Below are 27,006 nucleotides of genomic sequence, written 5' to 3'. Positions count from 1 at the left end.
GTTTGCAAGCTTTTAAGATCTCAGAAACTACTCACCAAACTAAGTTATGCCAATTGACCTAGTTGTCCCACAAGACTATGGTCCCGAGCCTTCAAACCCAGTAAAGAAATCCCACAAGGTGTTTGGGTACGTCTAGGAAGTATCCATAGCTATGTTCCCTCTGTACGTTATTGTATGTATGAATACATATGCAGCACATAGAAACACGTATATACATATGCCCACAAATACACCTATATATGCACACACATTACTCCCATACGTCTTCCAACACATATATCTACATATGTACATATTTTTTGCTTGTTATTACTGTTGTTGCTGAATTGTATATGTTATAGCATTTACCATGGGAGTCCTTTATTCTTGTTTACCTCTCAGCGTCTTCATTTACCTTGGTCAAATTGTGCTGACTTTTCCCATATTGTGTATTGCCTTTCCCATCACCAGAATTAACACTTGTCTACTATCTAGTAGGAGTCCTCGTGGTTAAGAGCTCTGCTGCTAAGCAAAAAAGGTTGGCAGTTGGAATCCACCAGCCACTCATTGGAAACCCTATGGGGCTGTTCTACCCTGTCCTATAAGGTTGCTGTTAGTCGGAATCAACTCTACGGCAACAGGTTTACTAGCTAATAAGTGATTCCCACTCCCTTCCCCTCCTCCCTGGTAACCATTAAAGAATGTTGCCCTCTGTGTGTATACCTATTTTTGACTTTTTATAAAAATGATATCATGCCATATTTGTCCTTGTGTGTTTGACTTATTTCACTCAGTATAATGTTTTCCAGATTCATCCATGTTATGTTTCACAGACTCATCATTATTCTTGATCATTGGGTAGTATTCCACTGTGTGTATCTACCACAATTTGTTTATCCATTGATCCATTGCTGGGCACTTAGGTTGTTTCCATCTCTTTGCTATTGTGAACAATGCTGCAATGAACACGGGTGTGCATATGTCTATTTGGGTCACAGCTCTTATGTCTCTAGGATATATACCTAGGAGTGGGATTGCTGGATCATAAGGTATTTCTATTTCTAGCTTTTTAGGAAGCACCATACCATTTTCCATAGTGATACCATCTTACAGTCCCACCAGCAGTGTATAACAGTTCCAGTTTCCCCACAACCTCACCAGCATTTGTGGTTTTCTGTTTTTTTGATCATTGCCATTTTTGCAGGGGTGAGATAGTATCTCACTGTAGTTTTCATTTGCATCTCTCTAGTGGCTAATGATTGTGAGCATGTCTTCATGTGTTTGTTAGCCGCCTAAATGTCCTCTTTGGTGAAGTGTCTTTTCCTATCCTTTGCCCATTTTTTAATTGGATTGTTTGTCTTTTTGTTGTTGAGTTGTTGGAGTTATCTATATATTTTAGAGATTAGATCTTTGTCAGATATGCTGTTACAATTCTTTCTCCCCAGTTTGTAGGTTCTCTTTTTACTCTTTTGGTAAAGTCTTTTGATGAGCATAAGTACTTAATTTTTAGGAGGTCCCAGTTATCTAGTCTATATTCTGTTGTTCATGCATTTTTAGTTGTGTTTGATAGTGTATCTATGTCCAAAAGGAGGATCTTTAGCTTTATCCCTAGGTTAACTTCCAGGAACTTTATAGTTTTAACATTTAGGTATTTTATTCATTTTACATTAGCTTTTGTGTATGGTATGAGGCATAGACAGTGACATATACAGGGTATTTCACTGGCCCTGGGCCCGTGGCACCATTGAGTAGTTTCTATTAACTCGATACAGCACAATATCCTTCCTCAAGCATGGTAACGTGTTAATTAAAAGATTAATGGGCTTGACTTGTATTTTTGAGCTGATATTATGGTAAAGTTATCTAAAAGGGGTGTGTCGGATGTTTGGACAAAGGCATAATTTCAGTGCTTGCCATAGACGCCATTTTCCGCAGATACGCAGCTGGCCATACCAGGTTAATAGTAACTGCTCAGTGGTGCCACGTGCCGAGGGCTGGTGCAATACCTGCCATGCCCTAGTTATGCCTCTAGGTATGGATTCTGTTTCATTTCTTTGCAAATGGAAATCCAGCTTTGCCAGCACCATTTGTTAAAGAGGTTTACCAGTTTATTTTCCACTATGCCTTTGATGGACATTTGGGTTATTTCCAAGTTTTGCTATTTTAAACAGTGCAGTAATGCACATTCTTATACATATCTTTTCTTGCACATATGCAAGAGTGAAATTGCTGGGTCACAGGGAGTGTGAAATGATCAACTTTAACAGATAATGACAATGTTTAATATTCTACACAACCCCCTCTCCTCCCACATACATGATGGTTCCTCTTGTTCAAATTGACAAGTTGCTACAATTAAATGATAAAGGCAATATTTTCTATTTTGAGCTTTAGTCAGAAGAAGTTAAAGAAAAAAATGTGTTTCTTCCACAAGCATAACACTATACAAATATACACAAAATGGAATGTCTTAGATCATGCCAAATTTAGAACCAGTACAGCTCATACATTGAGACAAACAGAAATTTTACCTTTTATGGCACAGTTCTATTTAATGTCTAGGGAAAGGTCAGGTTCTAAAGGGTAGAAAATACTGAGTTAAAAGTTCGTATTATAGACATTGGTGCCCAGGTGTATACCAGAACTCCCTTCCAAATAGCTGTTGTGGGACTCTGAGTTCTTATCTACAGATGGAAGGACACTTCATGTGAAAAGGCCCTCACATGTACTTTCTCTTTAACTGACAGAGGTACAGATGTCTTAAACAAGCCAAACCCCATTGCTGTTGAGTCGATTCCGACTCAAAGCAAGCTTATAGGACAGAGTAGAACTGCCCCACACGGCTTCCAAGGCTATAAATCTTCACTGAAGCAGACTGCCGCATCTTTCTCCCACAGAGTGGCTGGTGGGTTCGAACCACCGACCTTTCGGTTGGCGGCCAAGTGCTTAACCACTGTACCACCACGGCTCCTTAACCAGCCAAACAATGTTGTCATTAGCAGCCTGTCAATAATCATCAACAAACACTATTATCTGAGATTTTTATAGTACTTTCACCAGATGCTGCCATCCTCTGCACTGTGTTTTGATTTAACAATTTAACAATTACGCTTTCTGTTCAAAAATTGCTTGATTTATCTCTGGAACAAAACACATTTGATTTTTTTTTAATATCCATTTTTTCTCCTTTGGTTAGAAAACCATCAGAGTTGAAAACAGATTAGAGTTATAATTCCACGTGAAGCTACACTTCTTGAACGCAACTTTTCCTGGCCTGAGGAAAAAAGACGTTGAGAAACTACCTACCTTCACGTAGAGCTGCTGAAATTCCTCGAGGTTCAGCCTCCCACTTGGACAGTCCTTGAGAAATCCTTTGTACCATTGCTTGAGCTCATGCTCATTAAACTCTGTGCTCTTCACCAGGTCCTCCATCACTTCGGGGGCCAGTTTGCTATTCTGTTTCCCCATTCTGCCTGAAGAAAAGCAAATTAATGCAATCAGCACCGTGGCTGTGATTATTTCAAGCCAAACTAGAGTTCTGAGCAGCCTCTTGGTCAGACCTCCCTTCAGTGTGTTTGAACAAAACTTCCCCAAGTGTGCCTCCTTCTGTTTGGAATTCTGGTAGAGAAATGAGTGAAAATGACTGGCAGTTCAAAAGGCTGTAGAGCTCATCCTACGGCACCATCTTCCACATGACACTGATGCCCAGATGAAAAGGCCGACATCTCTTTTTATGCTATTCACATAAGGTAAACTGAAGTTGTTTTTTCTTCTCCTTCTATGAATGACAATTCATTAGCACTTGCTGCCTGTGTGCCTCATTCTACATTTCATTCACAGGGACATTAAATGGGATTATTAACAAGAGCTATAAGGTTTTCTAGCCAAGTTATCCAAAAGTGACTTGGAAAATCTGATCAGCAACTGACTCTTAGTTGGTCCAGATCTAAAATTTGTAGCTTTTTTTTCAAATGAAGTCATCTTGTTTATTGTTGATTAGTCACATTAATTCCATTTTTCTCCTCTCATTTTCAGTAACTTCCTACAGCCTTTCCTTCAGAGTTGACAAACTGTTGGTGGCTTTTTCTAAGGATTAGTTGATGAGCTTCAGATGACATAATTTCAGACTATTATTATTACTGACAGTAAATGAACATCATAGCACACAAAATAATGTTACCTATATAGATTATGCAGCCCTGGTGGTGCAGTGGTTAAGAACTCTGCTGCTATCCAAAAGGTCGGCAGATCGAATCCACCAGCCGCTCCTTGGAAACCCTGTGGGGGCAGTTCAACTCTACTGCAATGGGTTTGGTTTTTTCGTTTTATATCGATTATGTGCTAGGTTGTATTCCCAATATCACAGTAAAATATAGGGGAAAAAAGCATAGGTTTTGGAGTCATTCTGACTTTTACTCTTGATTCAGCCATTTACTAAATGTGTTACCTAGGACAATACTAATTGACCTCTTTATGCTTCATTTTCTTCATTAATAAAGCAGACATAATAATAGAACTCTTTCAGATTTACTCTGATGGCTAATTAAGAAATAAGTAGATAAATAAAAACCAAAAAGAGCATTCCAAAATTAAAATAGTTGTATTAGTACAGAGAAATTAAGGATGATTTAAAAAAAATTTTCCCTTTAATGTCATTGTTTATCATAATAAAAATAAGAATTAAAACAAAACAAATTAACCACAAATTGATTAAAGATGTCAAGTTAAACTTGAAAATATATAGGACTGTCAGAATGAGGAAAGCACCGGAAAATCTTTAAAATCTTGTTAGACGAGACTGAGCTAGCTTCTAAAGAATTTACCCAAGTGGCCTCAATCCTTCAATGGGCTTGAGACATAAATCCTCTCGCAGGCTTTAGGCAGGTCTACACTTGCAATAGACCAGAAGGGGTAATCTCATCACATACTTTATTATTACTCCTTTTTTTTTTTAACCTTCTCCTAAGAAAGATTCCACACCCTTTGTCAGTAACCTGCCCTAACATCGGACAATTCTTTCACTGTAATGAAACTAAACCACTCTTGCTACTTCCAGGAAAAGCTTCTTCCTGTGCACTATTCCAGCAGCACACACCACTAAAATGGCTGTTTTTCTACCAAGCTCTTCTGTCTGAGAAAAGGACGTGAGGATCAGCAGCTCTGCCCCTGTCATAGAGCTTCTTTATGTACTTTTGCTCTTAATTTCAAGTTCCAAGACTTTTATTAGCCAGCTGACTCTTCATTATAATTTACTCTAGGATTACATAGCTGGATATGTGGGTACTCAGGTGTCAGGATTCATTAATTGGGGTAAGAAGACTGCTTCTGGATTATCCTGGTACCAAAAGATGTATTACGAAGCTGTTCAGTACTTCATTTTGTTCTTCTCAATGGAGAATTACAAACTTTCAGGGTGAATTATTCAACTAGAGCCTCACCTAACAATAATAGCTACTGAATATTGACTGTTAGCTGTGGGGTGGACATTGTGTTGAAAACTTCACAAACTTCTCTAACCCTTTCGACAATTCAGCAATAAGGATTATGGCCACCATTTAATAAGGCCGCTCTCTGAGGCCAGAGCACTTAGGTAAATTGTACAAGATCATACGACTAATGAATGGCTGAGCTGGAATTTGAAGCTGGATCTGCAAGACTTCAAAGCACAATGACAGACAGACAAGTGGATGGAAGACATTTCAGGAGAAGGAACAGAAAGAGTAAAAGCATGAAAGTTTGAGAGAACTGAGTCAGTGATCCTAAGCACTGAAATAAGGGACTGAAGAGAGGTCAGCCGCTTTGCCAGGCTGGCTGCCTTCTTTGGAAAAGACTGCTAGATTTACCAAAACCACAAGCTCAGAAGTGAGGTTGTATTAATGATGGGAAAATGGATTAAGAGTCATTAAAAAAACCACCCCCCCCAAGTGCCTTTAGAAATTCAACAACGTATCAGTTTCTCTGTTGAGCAAAAAAGCTTGGATTCTCCATGAATTGCTTGTGACATCTGGTTTAGTTCCAGCTGACTGGGGAGTGGATGGTCTCAAGACCATGAATCAGAGTTTTGGAGACTCAGATGCATAACTTCATGCTTCTTGGTTGTGGTTCATGGTCAACACCGTTGCTCAAGTGTGCCTGGAAATAGGTGAATCATGCAGAAAATCAAGTTCTGGCCTGGCTCAGAGTGGCTCTGCTTCTGCCTTCATCAGTGGATTAATGATCAGCTTCCTCCCCAGCCTCCCTGACTCCAAGCCCTCTGTACTGCTGCCTGAGTAAGGCTTCTGAAATACAAAGCTCGTTGTCTGATCCTCTCCTTAAAACCCTCAACAGTTCTCCATTGTCTACAGGACGTAGCCCCATCCAGTGGCATCACTAGGGCTTGTGTCACCCCCCACACCATGGACTTCGTCCTGTATCAGACCATACAGAGTTCTTAGTAATGTTTTTTGTACTAATGTTACTCATAAATTGTAATTCCCGTATATCAATCCTTCTTTTCCTTTAATTACTACTTCATTCTCAAAAAAGTAACTGGTAAAGGTTCACAAATACTGATCACCAAAATATTGTAGCTAAAACACCAGAAAATTTGACAAAATCAGCAACTATAAAAACACTGGCAGCAATGAAAACAATAGCATATCGTAGCATGTGCAGATGAAACCATGTGATTCAAAGTGTCATTGTAATTGGGTAATAATGACAGCTCTGATTGGAGCTCATTAGAAGGTTCAAAAAGTAAATTAGCATGGAGTTTCAGCCTTGTAGGTATATTGATACATGTAAGCTGGGCTTACGAAAAATGTTTTTGTTGTTATAACTAACTACAGAGATATTTTTATAGGCAGTTATTTTGGTCATTTGGACAGTGCCACCCAGTGCAGTCCGCAACCTCCGCACTCCCCTAGCGACACTACTGGCCCCATCTCTTTAGCATGGAAGAAGTCCTGCCTACTCGTGTCTTCATATTCTGCCTATCTTTCTTTTCACATCATATGCCAGCAATAATCAACTACTTTACAGTTTCCAGGGCTTGTATGCTTTCACATTTGCGTGCTTTGCACAGGCTATTTTCTTTTCCTAGAATGACTTCCCCCTTTGTCTGCTCAGCAAACTTCTTTCCCTTCTTCAGGTCGTCTCAACTCACACGCCATTTCCTCCATTAAGCCTTAGAAAACTTTCCAAGGCAAACTTGGACACCCTTTCTCCTAGGCATCCATCTCACCCTGCACAAACTTCCATTATCATTATTTATTTCTCTACTTCATTGTTAGTTTCCTGAGAGAAGGGACTGTCTTTCATTTATCTTTGCATCCCTGTACCTAGTATGATGCCTGGCTCATACTAGTTGCTCAACCAATTTTTTTTTTTTTTTTGGAATAAATGAAGGGGAATGAGTCACTATAAAGTAGGTACTCAAAGACTCTGTCATTGGCCTTCATCAGGTTATGGTATTTGGTATGTTTCTTCCTGGGAAGATCAGTCTCATAATACTCTATATACAGGAGGAGAGTCAATATAATCAGAACTATAAATATAAAATGCAGGCAGCAGACAGAAGGAATGTTTAATTTAACCATATGGAAAATAGCCTGCTCTCCTGGAGATTGGTAACTTGTCCGTCTTCAACACTTAATTTTGAACACCTTGCAGATGGGGCCTATGTCTTATCTCAGTATCCTCAAAACCCAAACGCACTGCCATCAAGTCATATCAGATTCATAGTGATCCTATAGGACAGAGTATAACTGCCCCATAGGGTTTCCAAGGCTGTAATCTTTACAGAAGCAGACTGCCACACCTTTCAACCTCAGAGTGGCTGGTGGGTTCAAAAACACAGGCCTTTCAGTTAGCAGCCAAGAGCTTTAACTACTGTGCCACCAGGGGGCCTCCCTCACTATCCTCAGTGTTTGGCAAAGAAGTGGTGCTTAGTAACGTTTGATAAATGAATGAAGATTCAGATGGACTGACACTCCCCACCTATGCTCCTTTTGTTCTGTGGCCACAGTGATACAGGCCAAGTAGTGTCTTTCATTATGAGACCAGGATGACAGGAAGGGTAAAAATGGCAGTAAAGCTTATGATGTTCCCAAAAAAGAGATTCTATGACATAACTTGAGGGAAATTCATCCCAGCTCTGTCTCTAACATACTCTGTGATCTTGTGCAAGATCCCTTTCTTCCCCGTCACTCAGTTTCCCCATTTGTAACATAAGTGACTTAGACGAGATGATCCTTAAGGCCTTTCCAACTCTGTCAGTCACTAATTCTCAGCAAAAGTTTTGCAAGTATGAATCATAGACTTTAAATTGGCTCATCTCAAGAGTGTCAGTGCGTATGGCCTCTGAGGATTCTTTACCTGAGAACTCATCAGGACTTGAACGTGTTAGAGAAGAAGGGAGGTAACAGAAACCTGTCTGTATTACTTTTAAGCTGGGGTTCCAGGCTTTAAGGTAAAAACTAGCCCCGCCCCAAACCAAAGGATTGTCTCACAGCTTGAGTTGCAAAAGAGAGAGGCTCAGTACTTGGCCCAAAATTGGACTGGTGGAGGAGTTCAGACGGGCAAGTGCATACCACAAGGGACATGGCCTTGGGGAGGAAAGCCCAGTATTGCTTAATTGTGAATAATACCCAGGAAAAAAATCACACTTTGTACACTACTTTACAGTTTACAAAAGGCTTTTGTGCAGCAACATTTACCCAAGTAACAATGCTGTGAGGAAGAGATAATTATTATCCCCTTCTCAGTGATGAGAGGTTTGAAGCTCAGAGAGATTAAGTAATTTACCCCAGCTCAACCAGCTAGTAAATCACCCAGTAAGCAATGAACGGAGTCCTCTTGAGTCCCATTGTTTTCCTAATACACCTTGTCCTCTTCTCTTGCCAGGGTGCTGCAACTACTTCCTAACTGGTCTTCCTGTCTTGAGTCTTGCCCACTACTCATTCATTTCTTACTCTATCTCGATAGCAGGTTCCACAGCAGAAGAGGCAGAGAATACAAGCGTTCCTTGGGAAAGAATCAGAAGTTCCTCGAGATGGGAAAGGACCATCCAGGGGAGCCAAGAAGCACCCATGAAAATCTTTTCTTCACAAACCCTCTTTGTCTTAAAAGGGATTCAAATAAAATACATTGTGTGTGTGTGTGTGTGTGTGTGTGTGTGTGTGTGTATTTCCCTGAGGTTGTCTCTTGCCTACTCTGATATCTAAATCCAGCTTTGCAGGATGTACTCGTGCCTATTGAGTACCACGAGGCACACAGAACTGCACACCCAGCCTCTCCCAGGTATTCTAGTAACTAGTCTGGCTGAATCTTGGTAAGATGCATCTAATGACTGAGTGGTTTAGATGGAGCAACAGAGCCCCAAGTGGAGCTACACAGAAGGATGAGCACATCGATAGAGGAAACAGCCCTGGAAACAGAGGGCCAGAGCAGAGGAAGAAAAGGCCTTGGGGGCTCAGGTTGGGTACTTACAGAATGCACACTGGTGTGCTAAGTACAAAATGAATCTTGAATGAGTGGTTGGGAACTAGGCTTGTTCTAGTGTCAGATTACCTGGGTCAGCCTTGAATAAGTCACTTCTTCTCTCTGAGCCCCAGGCTCCTAATTTGTGCACTGAAATAATCGGAAAAGAGTTCTTCCTTGCCTTGCTGTTCATGCTTAGACTCTCGCCTGGAAGATCCTTTCTTTTCCATATTGCCTCTCTCAGTCTTGGTGGCATAGTGGTGAAGAGCTATGGCTGCTAACCAAAGGCCAGTAGTTCGAATCCACCAGGCGCTCCTTGGAAATCCTATGGGGCTGTTCTACTCTGTCCTATAGGGTCACTATGAGTCAGAAACAACTTGACGGCAACGGGTTTCTCTCAGTCTTACTCCTCCTGCAAAGCTCAGTTCCAGTCCTGTCTTGTCCATGACCTTCTCTACTAGCTCTCACTGCTCTTCTCTTCTCCTTGTACTTGATATCATTCATGGTTTTGTGTTAAGAAAGACCCATGGCCCAATTAACTGAAGCAGGCAGAAAACCTCTGGGCAATTCAATTCAGCAAACACTTCCAAGCATCTCTATGAAAAGGACCTGTGCTAGGCATGGTGGGATAAAAATAGAAGGTATGGTTCCAATCTTGAAAGGCTTAGAACTGGATGCAGTTAACATTGACAACCCTTGGAACAGGGCATAATGAAATGAGCGTTCATAACAGAGAGATATGGAGCACAATGGACAGTGACAAATTCCCAGCAGATCAAGTATGCTCCACCTGTGACTGGTCTCCAGATGAAATCACTTAAGCAGTGTTTCCGAAACTTGCGTAATTACAGGAATCACTTTGGGTTACCTTGCTAAAAACAGATTCACTGGACACTCCTCTAGACATTATTTTTCGGTAGGCCTTGGGCAGGGCTGGAAATCTGTACTTTGGTAATAAGCATCTCAAGTGAATATGATCAACAGTCAATTTTGGAAACACTGATGTAAAACATGAATAAAAATTAAAGGAGGTGGTCTAAGGAGAAAACACCCAAAGTGACACGGGCATATCCCAAATTCTCTCTGCTTCCACCCTTGCCCTCCGCCCCATGCAGGCATCTCTGATATAGTTCCAAAGCCCCTTGTACTGGGGACTAGCATTAAGAATTCAAAACTCATATAACTGCAGAAGGCCAAAGTCTGAGAAATTTCAAGCCCTTTGGTTTTAGGTTAGGAGTCCCTGGGTAGTGAACGTAGTTAAGCACTTGACTACTAACCCAAATATTGGCAGTTCGAACCTACCCAGAGGTGTCTCAGGAGAGAGGTCTGGCAATCTGCTTCCCAAAGGTCACATCCATGAAAACTCGAAGGAGTACAGTTCTACTCTGCACTCATGGGGTCGCCATGAGTCGGAATTGGCTTGATGGCAACTGGTTTAGTTTTTGGTTTTAGGTTGGAGAGTTTGAGGTGCGGGAAGATTATGAATTCTCCAAGATCATATGGGCAATGAAGCCAGAACCCCGGTCTCCTGACCTGGCTCTGTGCTCTGTCCTCCCACTTCTGCAGTGTGCTGTCCCCATGCCAAACACTCAAAGCCTGTAAGCCACTGGGCATGTTTACTAAAATAGAGATCTCTGTGAAAGGATGTTGAAACAAGCCCCATCACTGAGCCTCTTGGATTCTGTAAACAAATGACGTTAGGTTGCTAGTTTCCAGAAACTGTCAAACAATCCTGAAAACCACTCCTCAAAGTTGCCCTGGCATATTTTGTGGGGTTTTCTTTTCTAATAAAGGCATGTAGCTGACACCCTGGCTCTTTCTGCCCTTCTGTTCTTCATCCTTGCTGGCAGTCAAGTACTTACAAGCCCCCAGCACCGTTTCCCAGGGGTCAGGGAGACTGTTGATCACAGGCTGGCATTTCATGTTCTCCCTGAGGACCAGTGCAGCTTCAGGAAAGAGGAGAAATCCTTTCTTACAGTGTTCCCCGATGACATTACCTCAAAACTGGAACCTTGTGGGATTACAGCTGATGTTCTGGCCCACAAGCATGAAACAGGTAGGGGGTGGGGGGACACAGATTGCATCCTTAGGGACTCAAGAAAAGACAGAAGTACTTATTTGATCCATAATAAAAGAGGAAAAATATTTTGATGATAGTGGCCCTATTAAGGCGAGTGACAAGAGTTATGTTCTAAAAAGTATAATAAATACATGAAGGTGAAAGTAGAAATGAACCCCAGGGATCAATCATCTGATCCAACCTCTTCGTTTTCTAGAGGAGGCCCAGGGAGGTTAAGGGACTTATGCCAGGGAACAAAGCAAGTTAGTAACAGAGCCAAGAGCCAGGCCTAGCAGTGCCCTGACTATGGATCCTCAGCAACAAGACTCAGGCTGCTGCAGTGCCCAGGCCTTTGACCTTTGGGCAGCAAGATGGGCTGAAGGCCCTAGACCCTGCAGGATTGGAAATGTCATCCACAGAGCCCAGGCATGAACAGTGACCTTGCTCCCTGGGCCTGCCACAGCCATCTGCCCCACAGATGCTTCTAGCTGAGTGCCCACCTGGCTGCCTCTCTACAGCGCAGGGGCTGAGAGCTGAAAGGGGCCTTGGAGCTTTGGCTGGATGGCCCAGCCTTGGCCTTGAGTCCTTGGATCTGACTCGGTGGTCCCAAGCTCAAACCCACCTGGTAACTTGGAGGCCAGGTGCTCAGGGGCTCTGATCTGCAAGGGGTCAAAGCAGCTTGAGTATCCCTCAGGGGTCAGATTCAGCTGCCATCTTCCTCCTTCTTTCCAAGGCACAAAGCATTTCCTGAGAACCTGGAAAGTGTGACTTTGACTAAAGCCACACTAGGTGACCAGGTGCTAGTCTATGACTCTGGAAAAGTTTCTGCTCAGACTCAGTCTCTCTTTCACCCCATCCTGTGGGTTTCCTTCCCTTTCTATTAGGGCCCAGTGTCTTTTAGTTTTCATTTGGACTTAGTTTAGTGGGAAAAAACATGTGCAGGAGTCAGACCCAGTATCAAATGTTGTTCCAGCTGCATACAAGGTGTATGACTTTTGATACATTAGTCAGACCCTTGAGGTGTCAGTTTCCTTGTGTGTTGAATGGAAATGATGATATCTGCTCACAGTGTTGTTATGAGGATAAATGAGATAACATGTTGAGTTCCTTTCAACAGAGCAGGTGTTCAACAAACACTATTATTATACTCATCATGGGATCCAGCAACAAGTCTGCTCCAGAAGATAGAGCAGCAGAATTTGAAGATTCATCCTCCCCCGTGTTACCTGTCCCCAAACCTGCGAGATTCTAACTCCTATATATTACTCTTTCTGTGTCCAGTGCCACTGTTCTAACGCTCTCCAATCTGAGCATGATAAAAACAAACCAACCAACAAACAAAAAAACCAACCAGTTGTTGTTATGTTGATTCTGACTCATGGTGACCCCATGTGTTGCCGAGTAGAACTGCACTCCATAGGGTTTTCAAGAGAGTGACCTTTCAGAAGGAGATTTCCAGGCCTGTCTTTTCAGGTGGTTCCAGGTGGGTTCGAACCACCTACCTTTAGGTTAGTAGTTGAGTGCTTAACCGTTTGCTCCACCCAGGGACTCTCTGAGCATGTTATTAAATATCCTTCAATGACTCCCCATTGCCCTCAAGATAAAGTTCAACTTCCTTTGAATCAAATACAAGGTCCTCCATGCTGTTTTGCCCTTGTGACCCTGATTACACGGCACCTCTATCTTACCTTCTCTCCCCATGTCTCTGCCTGCCCCAGAGCTTAGGCATCTAACAACATTCATCTCAGGGATCACCCCGATGGAGAAGCCTTCCCTGGGTTTCCAGAATGGCAACAGGTGCCCTCGTCTGTATTTCTGGAGTGCCTTGGGCTAACCTCAATCATGGCTCTGACCAGATTATAATAAAAATATGTGTTAATATATGTGTTGCTCCCACCAAACGTGAGCTCCTCAAAAGTAAAGACTTCATTTTATTCATCTTTGTATCCTCCATACCTAACACCGGGCCTGGTACATGTAAACAGAACTACACAAATTGGAAAACACGGGGAATTTTACTCTAGCCCTGTTGACTCCCCCTCCTTTAAGTAAGAGTGCTTCATATCTGACCTGGCAGAAGGACATCATCTGAGGCCCCCACAGCCCCGGCCAAGCATCATCTGTTAAGTTTCCATTCAATTCCTTGCTCATCCACTGAACAGAAGTGTGAGCTCATTAATAGCTGGTAACCTTTCATCTGGGAATGTTTCTAGCAGCCACCCACTTTTCTGCATCTTATTTTTACTTCCCTTGTGCGTCCTACTTCCAACCATTCTATGTATTTCTGAGAATGGTTTTCTATGAAAGGAAATGGGCCGTCTTTGGCAGCGTTAGGACCTCACGTAGTTCTGTGAAGTAGCATAGGAAATGCTTTCATTAATAATCACAGCCTTCTGTCCAGCAGATTGCCTTCTAGGCTGTGCTGCCAAGTCCCAGTGGGAAAGGACCAGGGCCCTCAACTCTGAGCAGCAGGGAGCTGCCAAGAGAAGTGCTTAGACCAGGAGAGCCCCGTCTCACCTGCGGGTCTTGAGTCACAGGGCTGGAAGTACCCTGGGTCATCAGCTGTGCAACCCTTCTCCTTGCTCTCAAAGCGAGGACTTAGATATTGGTGAGTGAATGACTTGTCCAAGTGTCTACAGTTAGTGGCAACATCAGGACTCACATTCAGGTCTTCCAACTCCTAGTCTGGTGCTCCTTCCCCTATGAGAGCTGTTTGCACTCACCGTGTTCTGAAATTGTTCTCTCTACAGTAATTCTAAAAAAAAATTGCCTGAACTCATGTAAGTGTTCTTAAATATGTTGTTGTCATGTGCCGTTGAGTCAATTCCAACTCATAATGACCCTATATGACAGAGTAGAACTGCCCCATTGGGTTTCCTAGATTGTAATCTGTATGGGAGCAGATAGCTAGGTCTTTTCTCCCAGGAGTGGCTGGTGGATTTGAACTGCCCACCTTTTGGTTAGCAGCCGAGTGCATAACCTTGTGCCACCAGGGCTCCTGTCTTAAATACAGAAAACTCTAAAATTCTCATATAAAAGTGGCTCTATAGCAATAAAATGTTCCACTTGAAGGAAACATGATACTAAAAATTCATTCATTCAACAAATTTTGCACAACATTACCATATATTACAAAGATAAATATGGTTCCCAAATCTATCTCTAAGGCAGGCCTTTCCTGAATACTAGATACATATATACATCCGCCTGCCGGGCATTTCCACATTTGAGTCCTGCAAGCACATCAATCTGAACATATTATCCAAAAGTGAATTGGTCTTCTTCCTCCCCCTCCCCCAAATCCCCTTTCTTCCTGCATTCCTCTCTGGATAAACAACCCTACCGTTCACCCAGGGACCCATGCAGCATCATTCTGGATTCCAACTTCTCTTTCATGTTCCTGTATCTAATTAATCTTTAAATTAGGTAGGTGGTAAATTCTACTTCCCAACTCTCTCTCAACCCCATCTACTTCTCTTTGTTCCCGCTACCTTCATCTCTCACTTTAATTATTAGAACAGCCTCTTAACTTGCTTCCTCGTCTACAGACTTGGCCTCCTGAAAACTATCTTCCACACACCAGCCAGAATAACCTCTCTAAAAGGCAAAATCCAATCACGCCATTGCTCTGCTTAAACTCTTCAGCGGCCTCCTATTATCCTCAGCGTGGCTTCAAGACCTGCTCACCTGGGCCTACCTTGTCCCGGCCCTCCAACTCTTCCATCCCCCTCCCAGGACATTTTTAGCGTCATCTCTCACTACACCCCCACCTATGCTCCAGACTTGCTACATTATTTAAACCTCTCAGTTTGTGAATTTCTGTTACTCGGCTTTGAGGGCAGTCCCCACTAGCTTCGCCTTGGTCTCCTAGCGAACTTGAGCACATATTTCAAGACGCAGAAGAAGTACCTCATCTTCCGTGACATCTTTGTCTGGCTTTCTCTTTTGCACCCTGACTGCACTTTGTACCCACTGCTGTCACTGCATCATCTGCTATAGCAATAGCTGTAGCACATGTCTGCCATCTCACCAGGGTGAGTCCCTCAAGGGCAGAGACAGTGTTTGGTTCACCTCTGCACCTAATTAAGAGTCTACCACTGAACAGTTACTCAGGAAATGTTGTTAAATCAATTAATCAAGATGTAATCCCTACCATCACAGAGCTAGAGCTTATCAGTTTGGTGATAAGGGAGAACCCATGAAACAAAGATGACTGCTCTAAGTGCCATTGAGGAGAGACAAGCAAAATGGCTTAGGAGAGAGAGAGAGAGAGAACGAGAACTTGGGAATCAACAATGAAGCTTCCGCTTGAGTGAAGAATATTTTACAAAGTGGTCCTTCAAAATTATCTCAAGCAAATATTCACACAAGTCTGCATAGACATATATGCAGAGATGTTTGTCCTAGCAATGTTTGAAACAACACAAAACAAGAAAATAGTAACAATCTAAATGTTCCATCATAGAAAGCTGGTTTTATACAGACAATGATGAGAGTATACCATGACTGAGGAGTATGATTAACATAACTTTGCACTTGAGGTCCAAAAAAAAATATATAGAAGGAAGAAAGATATCTGCAAGCAACTATTGAGTAAAAAAAGGTCACAACACAGTATGTGTAGTACCACCCTGCTTTTGCTTTATAAGCACACACGCACAAGTTTGCGCACACAGAAAGTTTTGACAGTATGTCACTTAGATCAAAATCTTAACCGTGGTTATAGTTGCTGGCAGTATAATGGTAGCAGTTCTTTCTCTCCTCAGTATCTTTCTGAACTCTTATAATGAGCACATAGAACATTTATAATCAGAAAAAATGTTGATAAATCACTTCCATTTCAACAAATGCAAACACAATACTCAAACTTTCGTTCACAAAACAATCAGTCTCAGGCTTTGTGGAAAGAGTTTCTGGTCATACTTTTCCATTAAAACAACTCTCTTTTCAAACAATTGATTCACAGCAAGATTGCAGGATTTACTTGTGGGCCAAAAACTTTTAGTTCTGAGGCCCATCCTATTTAGCCCAGGTTGAAGTGATGAGTATGAGTACGGAGGAGAAGCCAGGACTGCTACCAGCTGCAATTGCCCTGGGCCTGTCGCCCTCTGACCCATCTCTGCTTCCTGGGTCGGTCAGTAAACTTTCTGGAGGCTTAGTTTTTGTCATCAGCGAGAATGAAGATAACATTGCCCATCTCCGGGTATTATCATAGGTTTAAATGAGAAGTAAGCTAGAAAAAAGCTTTGTAGATGCTAAAGCACTATCCAATGTTCATAATAATGACTGAATTTTAAAAAATCAAATATAGAAAAAGAGACCTCCATATATCATCACTTCTGAGTATCTAAGGCTGGGTCTAGGGTTGTCTAATGAAGTCCAGAGACACATCTACCATAAGGGCAAAGGAAAGTTCCAAGATGAGTTGGGAAACAGCAATACCTCCAGATCTATCTCTGGGTCAACGTTCTCAGCCCTCTTTTCAGGAAATAAGGAAATGGTGATTTACCTGAAGGTAAAGCCCACAATTCTGATACCTCAGACTGGAACTCTTGGCCACAACAGTAGCTGATAACCTCAGGAAAATTTTCCGGGGCCCTTCCTAAGGTCTGTGTGGGTTTTCTGTGTTTTAATAGGTTTATGGGACTCATCTTCCCATTCAGCTACAGCACTGAGGCAGTTTGAAAATTGTTTCGATCTCTTAATCTAGTGTGCTTTCCATGACATCTCAGGAAAAGAAACTAAGACCTGGATATATGAAAGAAGGAGACTTTGTTAGGCAGGAATGAAGAAAGGGAGGAAGTCTGCAAGTCTCTGGCATGAGTAGAAAAGACTCCTGTTGATGAGGAGCCATCACAAAGAAGAATCTAGAGGCTGGGGAGCCATGTAGAAAGAGAAGGGCAACAAAGTACCCCTGCTTGGAGCCTTGGGAGGTAGGTGGAGAGTGTGTATTTACCAAAGGTTGCTGGAAGAGTCCTGACCCTCTCCAGTGAGGTTTCTGTCTTTGATGTGCTTTTAGCTCTGAATTATGCTCCCCCTGTCCTTGCTGGGCCTTTGTGAAGTATCCAGCAAGGCTGGAACAAAGCACTTTATTGTGGCATATGAAAAATTCTTGGCTGAAAGGACAATGCCAAGGCTAGGAGGGCTAAAAGTAGACTTTCCGGTTCTGTTTGACTTGGCAGTCATGTGCACAGGCTGCTAACGTGGCATCCTCTGCTTGCCTCCCTCCCAGTCATGGGCCTTCTGAGAGCACAGGTAACATGTGCTGGAGGAGAGGAAGTGCTGCTTCCTCTGGCACCCTGTGGGGATGACAGATGCTTCTGGCCCTGTGTCACTGCCACTTGGAGCAGTATGGTGAGTAATCCTTAGTTTGAAGGGGTATGTTTCCCTATCAACTAATTTGCAGATTAAGATAAAACCATCTTCCCGTTCAACTAATGGCCTTCCGTGCTGAAACCAAAAGGAAATCTCAAAAGAGGTCATAGATTTGAATTTGACCTTTATCTAAGAATTTGCAGCCTCACCTATGAATTCGTTGCAGAAGCCAAGGGACCAGTTCTAAGAACCTTACGTGATGCTGAGGAGCAGTGACCTACAAGAATGAGCCCAGACCTGGGAGTTTGAAAGATGAGGTGAGATACCTGGCGGTAGTACTTCTACTAGCGCGTGCCTTTGGGAAAGTTACTGAACCTTTCTTACCCTGTTAACATTAAACTGAAGATATTAATACCTACCTCAAAAGTTTAAATGAAATGACAAATATATGTGACTAATATTTTAGGAGTAATAACAGCTTATATTATCTAGTACTCCCTAAGTGCTCATGGATTACCTCACTTCATGAATTACCTTTACAACAATTTAATGAAGTAGATACCATTATGTCTTCATTTTACAGTTGAGAAAAATAAGGCTAAGAGAGTTTAAGAAACTTGCCCAAGGTCATACATCAACAAAATGGCGGAGTTGGGATTTGAACCCTGGGAGACTCCTAGCCACTGTAAGCTTTCTAAAAGCTTATTAAAGGAGATAAGAAATAAGAAAAAGCTTTCCAGGACAAAAATTATTATTTAAATGTAAGCATTCATTATTCTTGTTCCTTTGCCTAGGTGCTTCTCTGATATATGCACTTCTTTCCTTAAGTGCAGCAAGTTAAGGGTACACAGAGCTGCGTCAGCTTCCTCACAATTGCCTGCTTCTCATCCCTTTTGGGATCGGGCGGGGCTTGGATGCTAAACACAAGAGCAGCAATTGAAGCAACAGGGAATGTTTAGCCTGGAGAAGCAAAGACTCATGAGAAGAAATTTGAACTCACCTCAAATAAGTGAAGGATTTATTTGAACAAAAATAGAAATATAAATCAGCATAATGGAACAGAGAGTCCAGAAATAGATCAAGCTATGCATTAAGTACTTAATATATGATCAAAAAGCCTTTTCTGAACAAGAGGGAAAGGAAATATAATTTTGTAAGTGACACTGTCACTCCTTGATAGCAATTCTGTGAAAAAGGTAAGACAAAATCATATCATTCACCATCTTTTAAAAAATCAATGCCATTTGGAATAAAGAGTTCAGTATAAGAATTAAATAAAAGATAACTATTAAAATAGTGGAAATATGATAGGTAAAATGTTAATAGCTATGTGTATGTATATAGTCATATATAAAGAAAATACCAATTGTTAAGGAAACCATCAGAATCAGAAAAGATGAATGATCAAAGAGTGTAAACCGATAATTCTTACCAGAGTAAACACAAACAGTAAACAAACTCAGAGAAACATGACATTTAACCTATTTATTAAGGTCAAGATGTGCTTTCTAAATATAAAAACTAAGGCAGAAACCATAAAAGATAAGATTGATACATATAACTAAATAAAAATTCAGAGTTTAGGGAGCCTAAAAATGAGAGGAAAAAAAGGCAAAGAACAAAAGGGGAAAATATCTGCAACATTAATGTCTTTTATGTATTAAAAGTATTTAAAAATAAATGGGAAGAGGATTATGTTAGAAAATTGAGCAAAGGGCATGAAGAGGGATTCACAAAAGATGAAATATCAATGGCCAAGTTTAATCCTAGAAATAATCATACATCATAAAAATACATGTTGGTATAACTCGCTAGAGAATACTAGAAATCAGGAACCATCAAATATCAACACTCATGATTCTAGTGCAAGATATCTTAAAGAAATAATTCAACAGAAAAAGTTACACACAGGGATATATTTATTGCAGCTTCATTTAATAATAATAAAAACTCAAGAAACACGACCATTCCCCTCTAGGGAAATAGGAAGATAAATTAACTCAGTGCAATATAAAATTGTAAATATGCTGTTGAAACATGGTAAATTACATATGATATACTAAGTGGGAAAAAGCAAAAATACAAAATTGAATATATGCTATAATTACAACTGTTTACTGCAAAAAAAGGAAGTCATTTGTTTTCTTCTTTTCCTCCTTACGAATCAATAAAAAGTGTAGACTATGTGCCAGATACCATACTATGTATCAAGACAAGGAGATGAATAAGATGCTGCTTATTTCCTAAGGAAACCACCGACCCAATGGGAGAGACAAATAATATGCAAAAAAAAATAATTACAAGTTACAATATGTATTGATAAGCACATTCCTATAATGTACAAGGGTCTATGACAACACATTGATGTTAGATGGTGAGAGATCTCCTATAGGTTGGTATATTAATTTACATAACACTATTAGAAATTAATAGGATCATTGGAAAATTGTATTAATCTTCCCTGTTATAAAATTGAAGAAGCCCTGGTGGTGCAATGGTTAAGCACTTGGCTGTTAATCAAAAAGTCAGCTGTTCAAACCCACCAGCAGCTCCTTGGGAGAGAAGACCTGGCGATCTGCTCCCATAAAGATTACAGCCTAGGAAACCCTTTGGGGCAGGTCTGCTCTATCATATAGAGTTGCTAGGAGTCAGAATAGACTTGCCAGCACACAACAACAACAGGTAGTCCCAACTTGCATTTTGCCCAAATGATAGTTGTTGTCGTTAGGTACTGGCTTAGTCATCTAGTGCTGCTATAATGGAAACACCACAAGTGGATGGCTTTAACAAAGAGAAGTTTATTCTCTCACACTCCAGTAGGCTACAAGTCCAAATTCAGGGTGTCAGCTTCAAGAGAACGCTTTCTCTGTTGGCTCTGGAGGAAGGTCTGTGTCATCAATCTTCCCTTGGTCTGGGAGCTTCCCTGTGCAGGAACCTCAGGTCCAAAGATGCGCTCTGCTCTCGGCTCTGCTTTCTTGGTGGTATGAGGTCCCCTTGTGTCTCTGCTTGTTTCTCTCTTTTATATCTCAAAAGAAATTGGCTTAAGACATTATCTAATCTTGTAGACCTCATCAGTATAACTGATGCTAATCCATCTTATTACACCATAGTTATAGAGTTTACAACACATCACGAAATCACATCAGATTACAAAACGGTATACAATCATACAATAGTAGGAATCATGACCCAGCCAAGTTGACAGATATTTTTGGGGGACACAATTCAACCCATGACAGGTGCCATAGTCAGTTCAGACTCATAGCAACCCCATGTACAACAGAACGAAACACTGCCCAGTCCTGCACCATCCTCACAATAGTTGTTATGCTTGAGCCCATTGTTGTAGCTACTATGTCAATCCATCTCATTGAGGTCTTCCTCTTTTTCGCTGACCCTCTACTTTACCAAGCATGATGTCCTTCTCCAGGGACTGAGCCTGCCTGATAACACGTCCAAAGTATGTGAGACGAAGTCTTGCCATCCTTGCTTCTGGCTGTACTTCTTCCAAGACAGATTTGTTTGTTCTTTTGGCAGTCCACAACATATTCAATATTCTTCACCAACACCATAATTCGAAGGCATCAATTCTTTGTTAGTCTTCCTTAGTCACTGCCCAGATTTAGATGCCTCCTTATTTCTTTTTTCTGATAAGACTTGTCCTTACTTGAGGAATGTGAAATTTTTCTCTGCTGCCCTCCCAGCTTATGAAGTGACCAACAATCAGCTTGTGCTTCCACCTTCTTGGTAGCCTCCCTCTACTTGTCCAGCTAACTAAAACGAAAGGTTAGGCCCTTGGCCAACTCCTTCACTATCTCTAGGTTTGGTTAAAGAATGAAGTATTCCAAAAGCAGCAAGACTTTTTTCTCTCCCACATCTAACCCCAAAGATAGACAGTCACAAGAGTGGGGAATGGGTGGAAGAAAAACAAAGGAAAATTACTGGGAATTCCATTGAGACAAGTGACTGGCAAGAGATCCTAGGGAGGCTATCTCATCTTGTTTGGTGAACAACTTTACTAAACTACTTGTAAAATGCTATAAACTCTATTTGATTGCTTTTTTGAAAGAACTATAAAATGCATTAAGGATTTTCAGGTGGAAAGTTAGTTAAAATTGGGACAAGAAAGATGAAAGTAAAAGTTAAATTTCTGACTCATAGAGGAAGGCACAGTTTGAAAATGTTAGGTGGTGGGGACTTCTGAAACTGTGATGCAGGAAGGGGTTTGGTTTTCAGGAAAGAACACAGTGGTTCAGAAAGGAGCTTGTCATAGGAGGTGGTAGGGCTAGAAGTGCTGCGTTTGGGCCTATGGACAAGGATAACTCATTTTCAGGGGCAGAGAAAAAGTTCTCTATTAACTAAACTCTGCTGATTCTTTCACAGAAATGTACAGAAAGATAAAAGAGAGAGATCCAAGGAAAACTAAAGGATAGGATTGACTGAGAACTTATGGGTCAATTATGACTTAAAGAAGAATGAAGTAGGTGGTTTTAAAAGTCTAAGTCAAGTAGAACTACCAGGGACATGAAGAAGAAAACATACAAGCCAAATCCCAGCAAATAGTCACCTTGGTGTTAGAGTTAGTTTGCTTACAGAAAACTTCTTTGAGAACCACACTTGACCTCCTATTAGTGCAAAGTGCAATCTTAGAATCCCTAAAAGGGGAGAGAGCCAGAAGATTGTAAGTTTAGATCAACTTTTCTCCTTTTCTAGATGAAAAACTGAAGCCTAGAGAGGACATGAAAAACATTTTTTTAAGAATGTAGAGAGCATCTGTGGCAGATCTAGTTTCAAGACTAGTCTCCTAATTCTAAGCCCAATGTTCTCTCCAAATGCAGCTTTTACCCAGAGTCTGTCAGCAAAAACTCCAAACAGGCAGCAGAAGAAATGGGCTTACTCATCAACTAGAGAAGCATAAGGCATTGGAAGACATAGTGTGTGCAGGACCTCGTCTCTGTCTCAGTAATTCAAGGGAGAGTCGAGTTTGCAAGCCCAACTCAGAAATTTGGGAGTCAGCCTATACTTCTCCATTCCCCTCATTCCAATCAGTCACAAATTCTATCATTTCTAACCATGAATTCATCTTCTGCTCTCTATCCCCACTGACCCTACCTTACTCCAGACACTGCTTTTTTTACTTTTATTTTTTTCAACAACTATCTAGCTAGTCTTCCTGCCCAGTCTTTACACTTCACATTTATTCTTGACATTGCTGCCATACTTATTTTACTAGAATAAATATATGAGCATTTCTAGTTCCCAGTTAAACCCCTTCAATGCCTTCCTGTTGCCTGAAGAGAAAGGCCAAGTTCCTTATAAGGCCTAAAGAGGTCACCATGATCCTGTCCAGCTTTTCTCTCCAGTTTTATCTCTTACTACTCCCACCTCATACTCCCAGACTCCTGCCCACATTGAATTTTCACTTTCCAAAGTGTCCCAGTACTTTGAGGCCTCTGTGAGAACAGTAGGCATTTGTAAATGGACAAATGAATGAAAAAATGAACACCACTATGGGCACTGAGCTCTGCCAAAACACCACAAAAGAGGTTTAATAAAGATATTTCTTAATGATATTGATTTCTTTGCCAATTAATCCTCTCTAGCCATAACTTAAAGAGCCCTGGTGGTGCAACTTAAAGTGCTCGGCTGCTCACCAAAACGTTGGATGTTGGAACCCACCTAGCTGCTCTGCAGGAGAAAGACCTGGTGATTTGCTCCAGTAGAGATTACAGTCAAGAAAACCCTATGGGACAATTCTATTCTGTCATATGAAGTTGTTATGAGTCAGAATCGACTTGACGGCACTCAACAACAACAATAACAGTCTCAACTTCCATGAGGATGGGTACCTATGTCTGTCCTGTTGACTGTTGCATTTCCAGTGTTTAACAGTTGAATAAATGACTGCATGGATGAATGAATGAATTAAATATTATGAGAGATTTGCATGGATGTTATGGAAGGGCAGAGGAGGAGACAATCAGCTACATTTGTCGGAATTAAAGAATGTTTCACACGAGAAGCAACCTTTGTGATGAATGAGTAGGGATTTTCCGGAAGAAATAATAGATACAAGAAGAGGTGAAAGAGCATGGTGTGTTCAGAGATCACAGCTGGAAAGAGGGTGAGGGCAAGATAATCTAGAGGAAAAGTGTTCAACCGAGCTGATTCAAATCCCAGCACTAATTCTTACTATCTGTATGACCTTAATCAAGCTATTTAACCTCTCCATCTCACCTTAAAATAAATTGTGAAAATTAAAGATGGATAATATAGTGCTTAACATTGCATGGCATAGAATAGACGGCTATCTCTTTTTCCTCCTCCTCTTGCTTCTTCTCAGTGTTAATTCTTTTGTTAGGCACAAGTAGCTTGGGCTCCTCTAGTCACCTTTTAAAACTAGGGAGCCCCTTTCAGATCTAAACCCAAAAAATCTCTCCACCGAATATTCTCTGTGGACAACTAGGTCTTATTTACATATCTCATTTATCTTGCTGCATGCATCAGACTAATGCAAAATAAAAATGGTCTGGCTCTACCTCAGATGAAAATGGAATGAGAAGGAATTCATTTGCCAGGTAGTTTCTATGGTTGGTACTCATTTGCTATCTATATCCAAATAATAGATCCCTACTTACTTCTCCATAGGGAGACCATATAATTTATTGTCCAGATAGGATAGCTTTGAGAGCGAGAGGTGCTATTAGTTACACCAGGACAACAGGCATTAATCAGGACCATTCTAGGCAAACTGGGGTGCATAATTATCTTACCTCTCTAACTTTATCTCCTACTACCCTTTCTCTTATTTGTTATGTTTTGGCCACACTGGCTTTGTGGCTCTCTATCTAGTTTATTCCAGCATTAGGGCCTTTGCATTAGTTTTTCTCTCCACTTAAAATTGCTGATAATTCTTAAAGTTCTCTTCCCCTGGGATCTTACTGGAGCTCTGGTGGCACAGTGGTTAAAGTACTCAGCTGCTAACTGAAAGATCAGCGGTTCGAACCCACCAACTGCTCTACAGGAGAAAGATGTGGCGGTCTGCTTCTGTAAAGATTTACAGCCTTGGAAACCTTATGGGGAAGTTCTACTCTGTCCTGTAGGGTCTCTATGAGTTGGAATTGACTTGATGGCAATGGGTAAGATCTTTCATGGCTAACTTCTCACCATTCAGGTCATCGCATAATTGTCACCTTTCAGGTCTTTCTGACCTATTTAAACTCCCCTAACATACTCCTACTAGTGACTATCTCATTACCTGGTTTTATATTCTTCACAGCCCTTAAAACTATCTGAACTTGTTTCATGTACTTCTCTATTTGCATGAATATTGACTGTCTCCCTTCACTAGAATACAAGCTCCAAGAGGGTAGCAGCTAGACTGTTTTGTTTACTACTGTTTGTGCCTACGACTGTCCCTAGTGGGAACTTGATAAATATTTGTTAAATGAATACCTTAACTTTCTATCATTTTCAAATACAAGCTCTCTTTCTTGATAGTGACAGCTTTTGATACTTAATATATGAACATACTCATTTCATATGTCAATACAAAGAGGCTATCTTTGCCACATTGGTTGAAAGAAACGTCAATTCCCCCAGCTACCTGCTCAAGAGTTCAAATACAAGGATGTTACAGTCACGAGGGTTCTTAATTATTGCCATCTTCAGGGAAGAACATTTCAGTATATTTCCAAACAGCCTTAGATCAGATTATATCAGCTATAATGTTGTTTAAGAAAAATGATTATTAGTTGTGTTAGGTTAGAGCCAGGCAGTATCCTAGGACCTAGAGGGAGGTGTGGTTTGGGTTACACACAAGGGGTTTACCTGAACCAAACTGTAGCTAGAATTTAGGCTCTTGGTATTCTGGAAATTTTTATTATAAATCAATTTATTTCTCTGCTATTCAAAGGTTTTTTTTGTTTTTTTTTTTTATAAAATCAGGTTGAACAATGGAAAGATCACAGGTTAATTTTGGGCAAATCAGTCTTGTCTTTTGGGCTATTAACTAAATTTTCTAAGGCTCAGCTTCCTCATCTGTAAATTTGGATAATAATACCTGACTCAAAAGCTTTTGTGAAATTAGAGGTAATGTAAGTTAAAAAAAAAAAAAATGTAACACAGTACCTGATATAGTAGATGCTCAATAAATAGTACCTACTTTTATGGCTTATCTTACCCAGATTGTATTGATCTGTACATTCCATTGCATTTTTTAAGTCTTAAAATAAGATCAATGCATGAATACTCTTACTCGTCATGAAAAAATCCTGATTCCAAATACAGTAAATCTGTGGTATTAATAGATTTAACATTTAAAATTTTGATTATTCCATCATAGGCCTAAAAACTCATCAAGTGAAGTGATTTATAAGGTTCTTGGAATATGAATTTGAGACATGCTTGGTGTAAATCTGGTGTGTAGGAATAAATCACCCAGCTGATGAATGATTCTAATCGAGCAACTGCATTTCACTGTTTCGGTCAACAGAAGTTTATTCTCTCACAGTTCTGGAGGCTAGAAGTCTGAATTCAGGGTGTCACAGGGCCATGCTCTCTCTGAAGGTTCTAGGGGAAGATCCTTCCTTTTCTCTTTTAGCTTCTCTTAGCCCCAGGTGTTCCTTGGCTTGTGGTGGTATAACTCCAACCTCTGCTTCCATCATCACATGGTGTTTTTCCCAATGTGTCTGTCTGTCTGTTTCTCTTCTTCTCTTTTTCTAAAGATAGCAATCATACTGGATTAGGGCCCATGCTAATCCAGTATTACCTCACATTAGCCTAACTAATTGCATCTGCAAAATCCTTTTTCCAAATAAGTTCACATTCATAGGTACTGAAGGGTTAAGACCTCAACATATCTTTTGGGGAGACACAACTAACCCATAAAAATGTCTATTCTTCTTCATGCAGACCTTATCTGAAAGAACCATTAAAGGATATACTACAAGAAGAAGGAAACTAAAACTAGAATAAAGAAGTGGATGCCAGTTAAAATGATGAGGAAGGAAACAGGTAAAACAAGTTGGTAAGTCTAAATATATATTTACTGTAAAAACATCAACTGTTGAAAACATTATACTGAGCAAAAGAAGTCAGTAGCAAAAGGTCAAGTATTGTATGCTTTCACTTATAAGAAATAAGCAAATAAAAAACCAAAGATTATTAGTGGTTAACAGGGATAGAAAGGAGGG

The 27,006-nt window shown here is 40.8% G+C and overlaps 1 protein-coding gene across 2 annotated transcripts in view; it reads right to left on the bottom strand.

The window, feature by feature from the left end:
* VSNL1 (visinin like 1) overlaps window positions 1-27,006 on the bottom strand; it is a 142,579-nt gene that overhangs the window by 74,101 nt on the left and 41,472 nt on the right. The window contains exon 2 of one of the 2 annotated variants that reach the window (XM_004387571.1): window positions 3,286-3,452. In XM_004387571.1, coding sequence (XP_004387628.1) covers window positions 3,286-3,447 — 162 coding nt within the window. In that variant the 5' untranslated portion in view covers window positions 3,448-3,452. Of the gene's footprint in view, window positions 1-3,285; window positions 3,453-27,006 lie in introns of those variants that run through there. The other variant, XM_012558843.1, reaches the window with a different exon arrangement.

Source organism: Trichechus manatus, unplaced genomic scaffold, assembly GCF_000243295.1.
Source record: "Trichechus manatus latirostris isolate Lorelei unplaced genomic scaffold, TriManLat1.0 scaffold00189, whole genome shotgun sequence".
Lineage (NCBI taxonomy): Eukaryota > Metazoa > Chordata > Mammalia > Sirenia > Trichechidae > Trichechus > Trichechus manatus.
The sequence above is the reverse complement of the archived record's forward strand: the minus strand, read 5'-3'. Positions and strand labels throughout refer to the sequence as shown.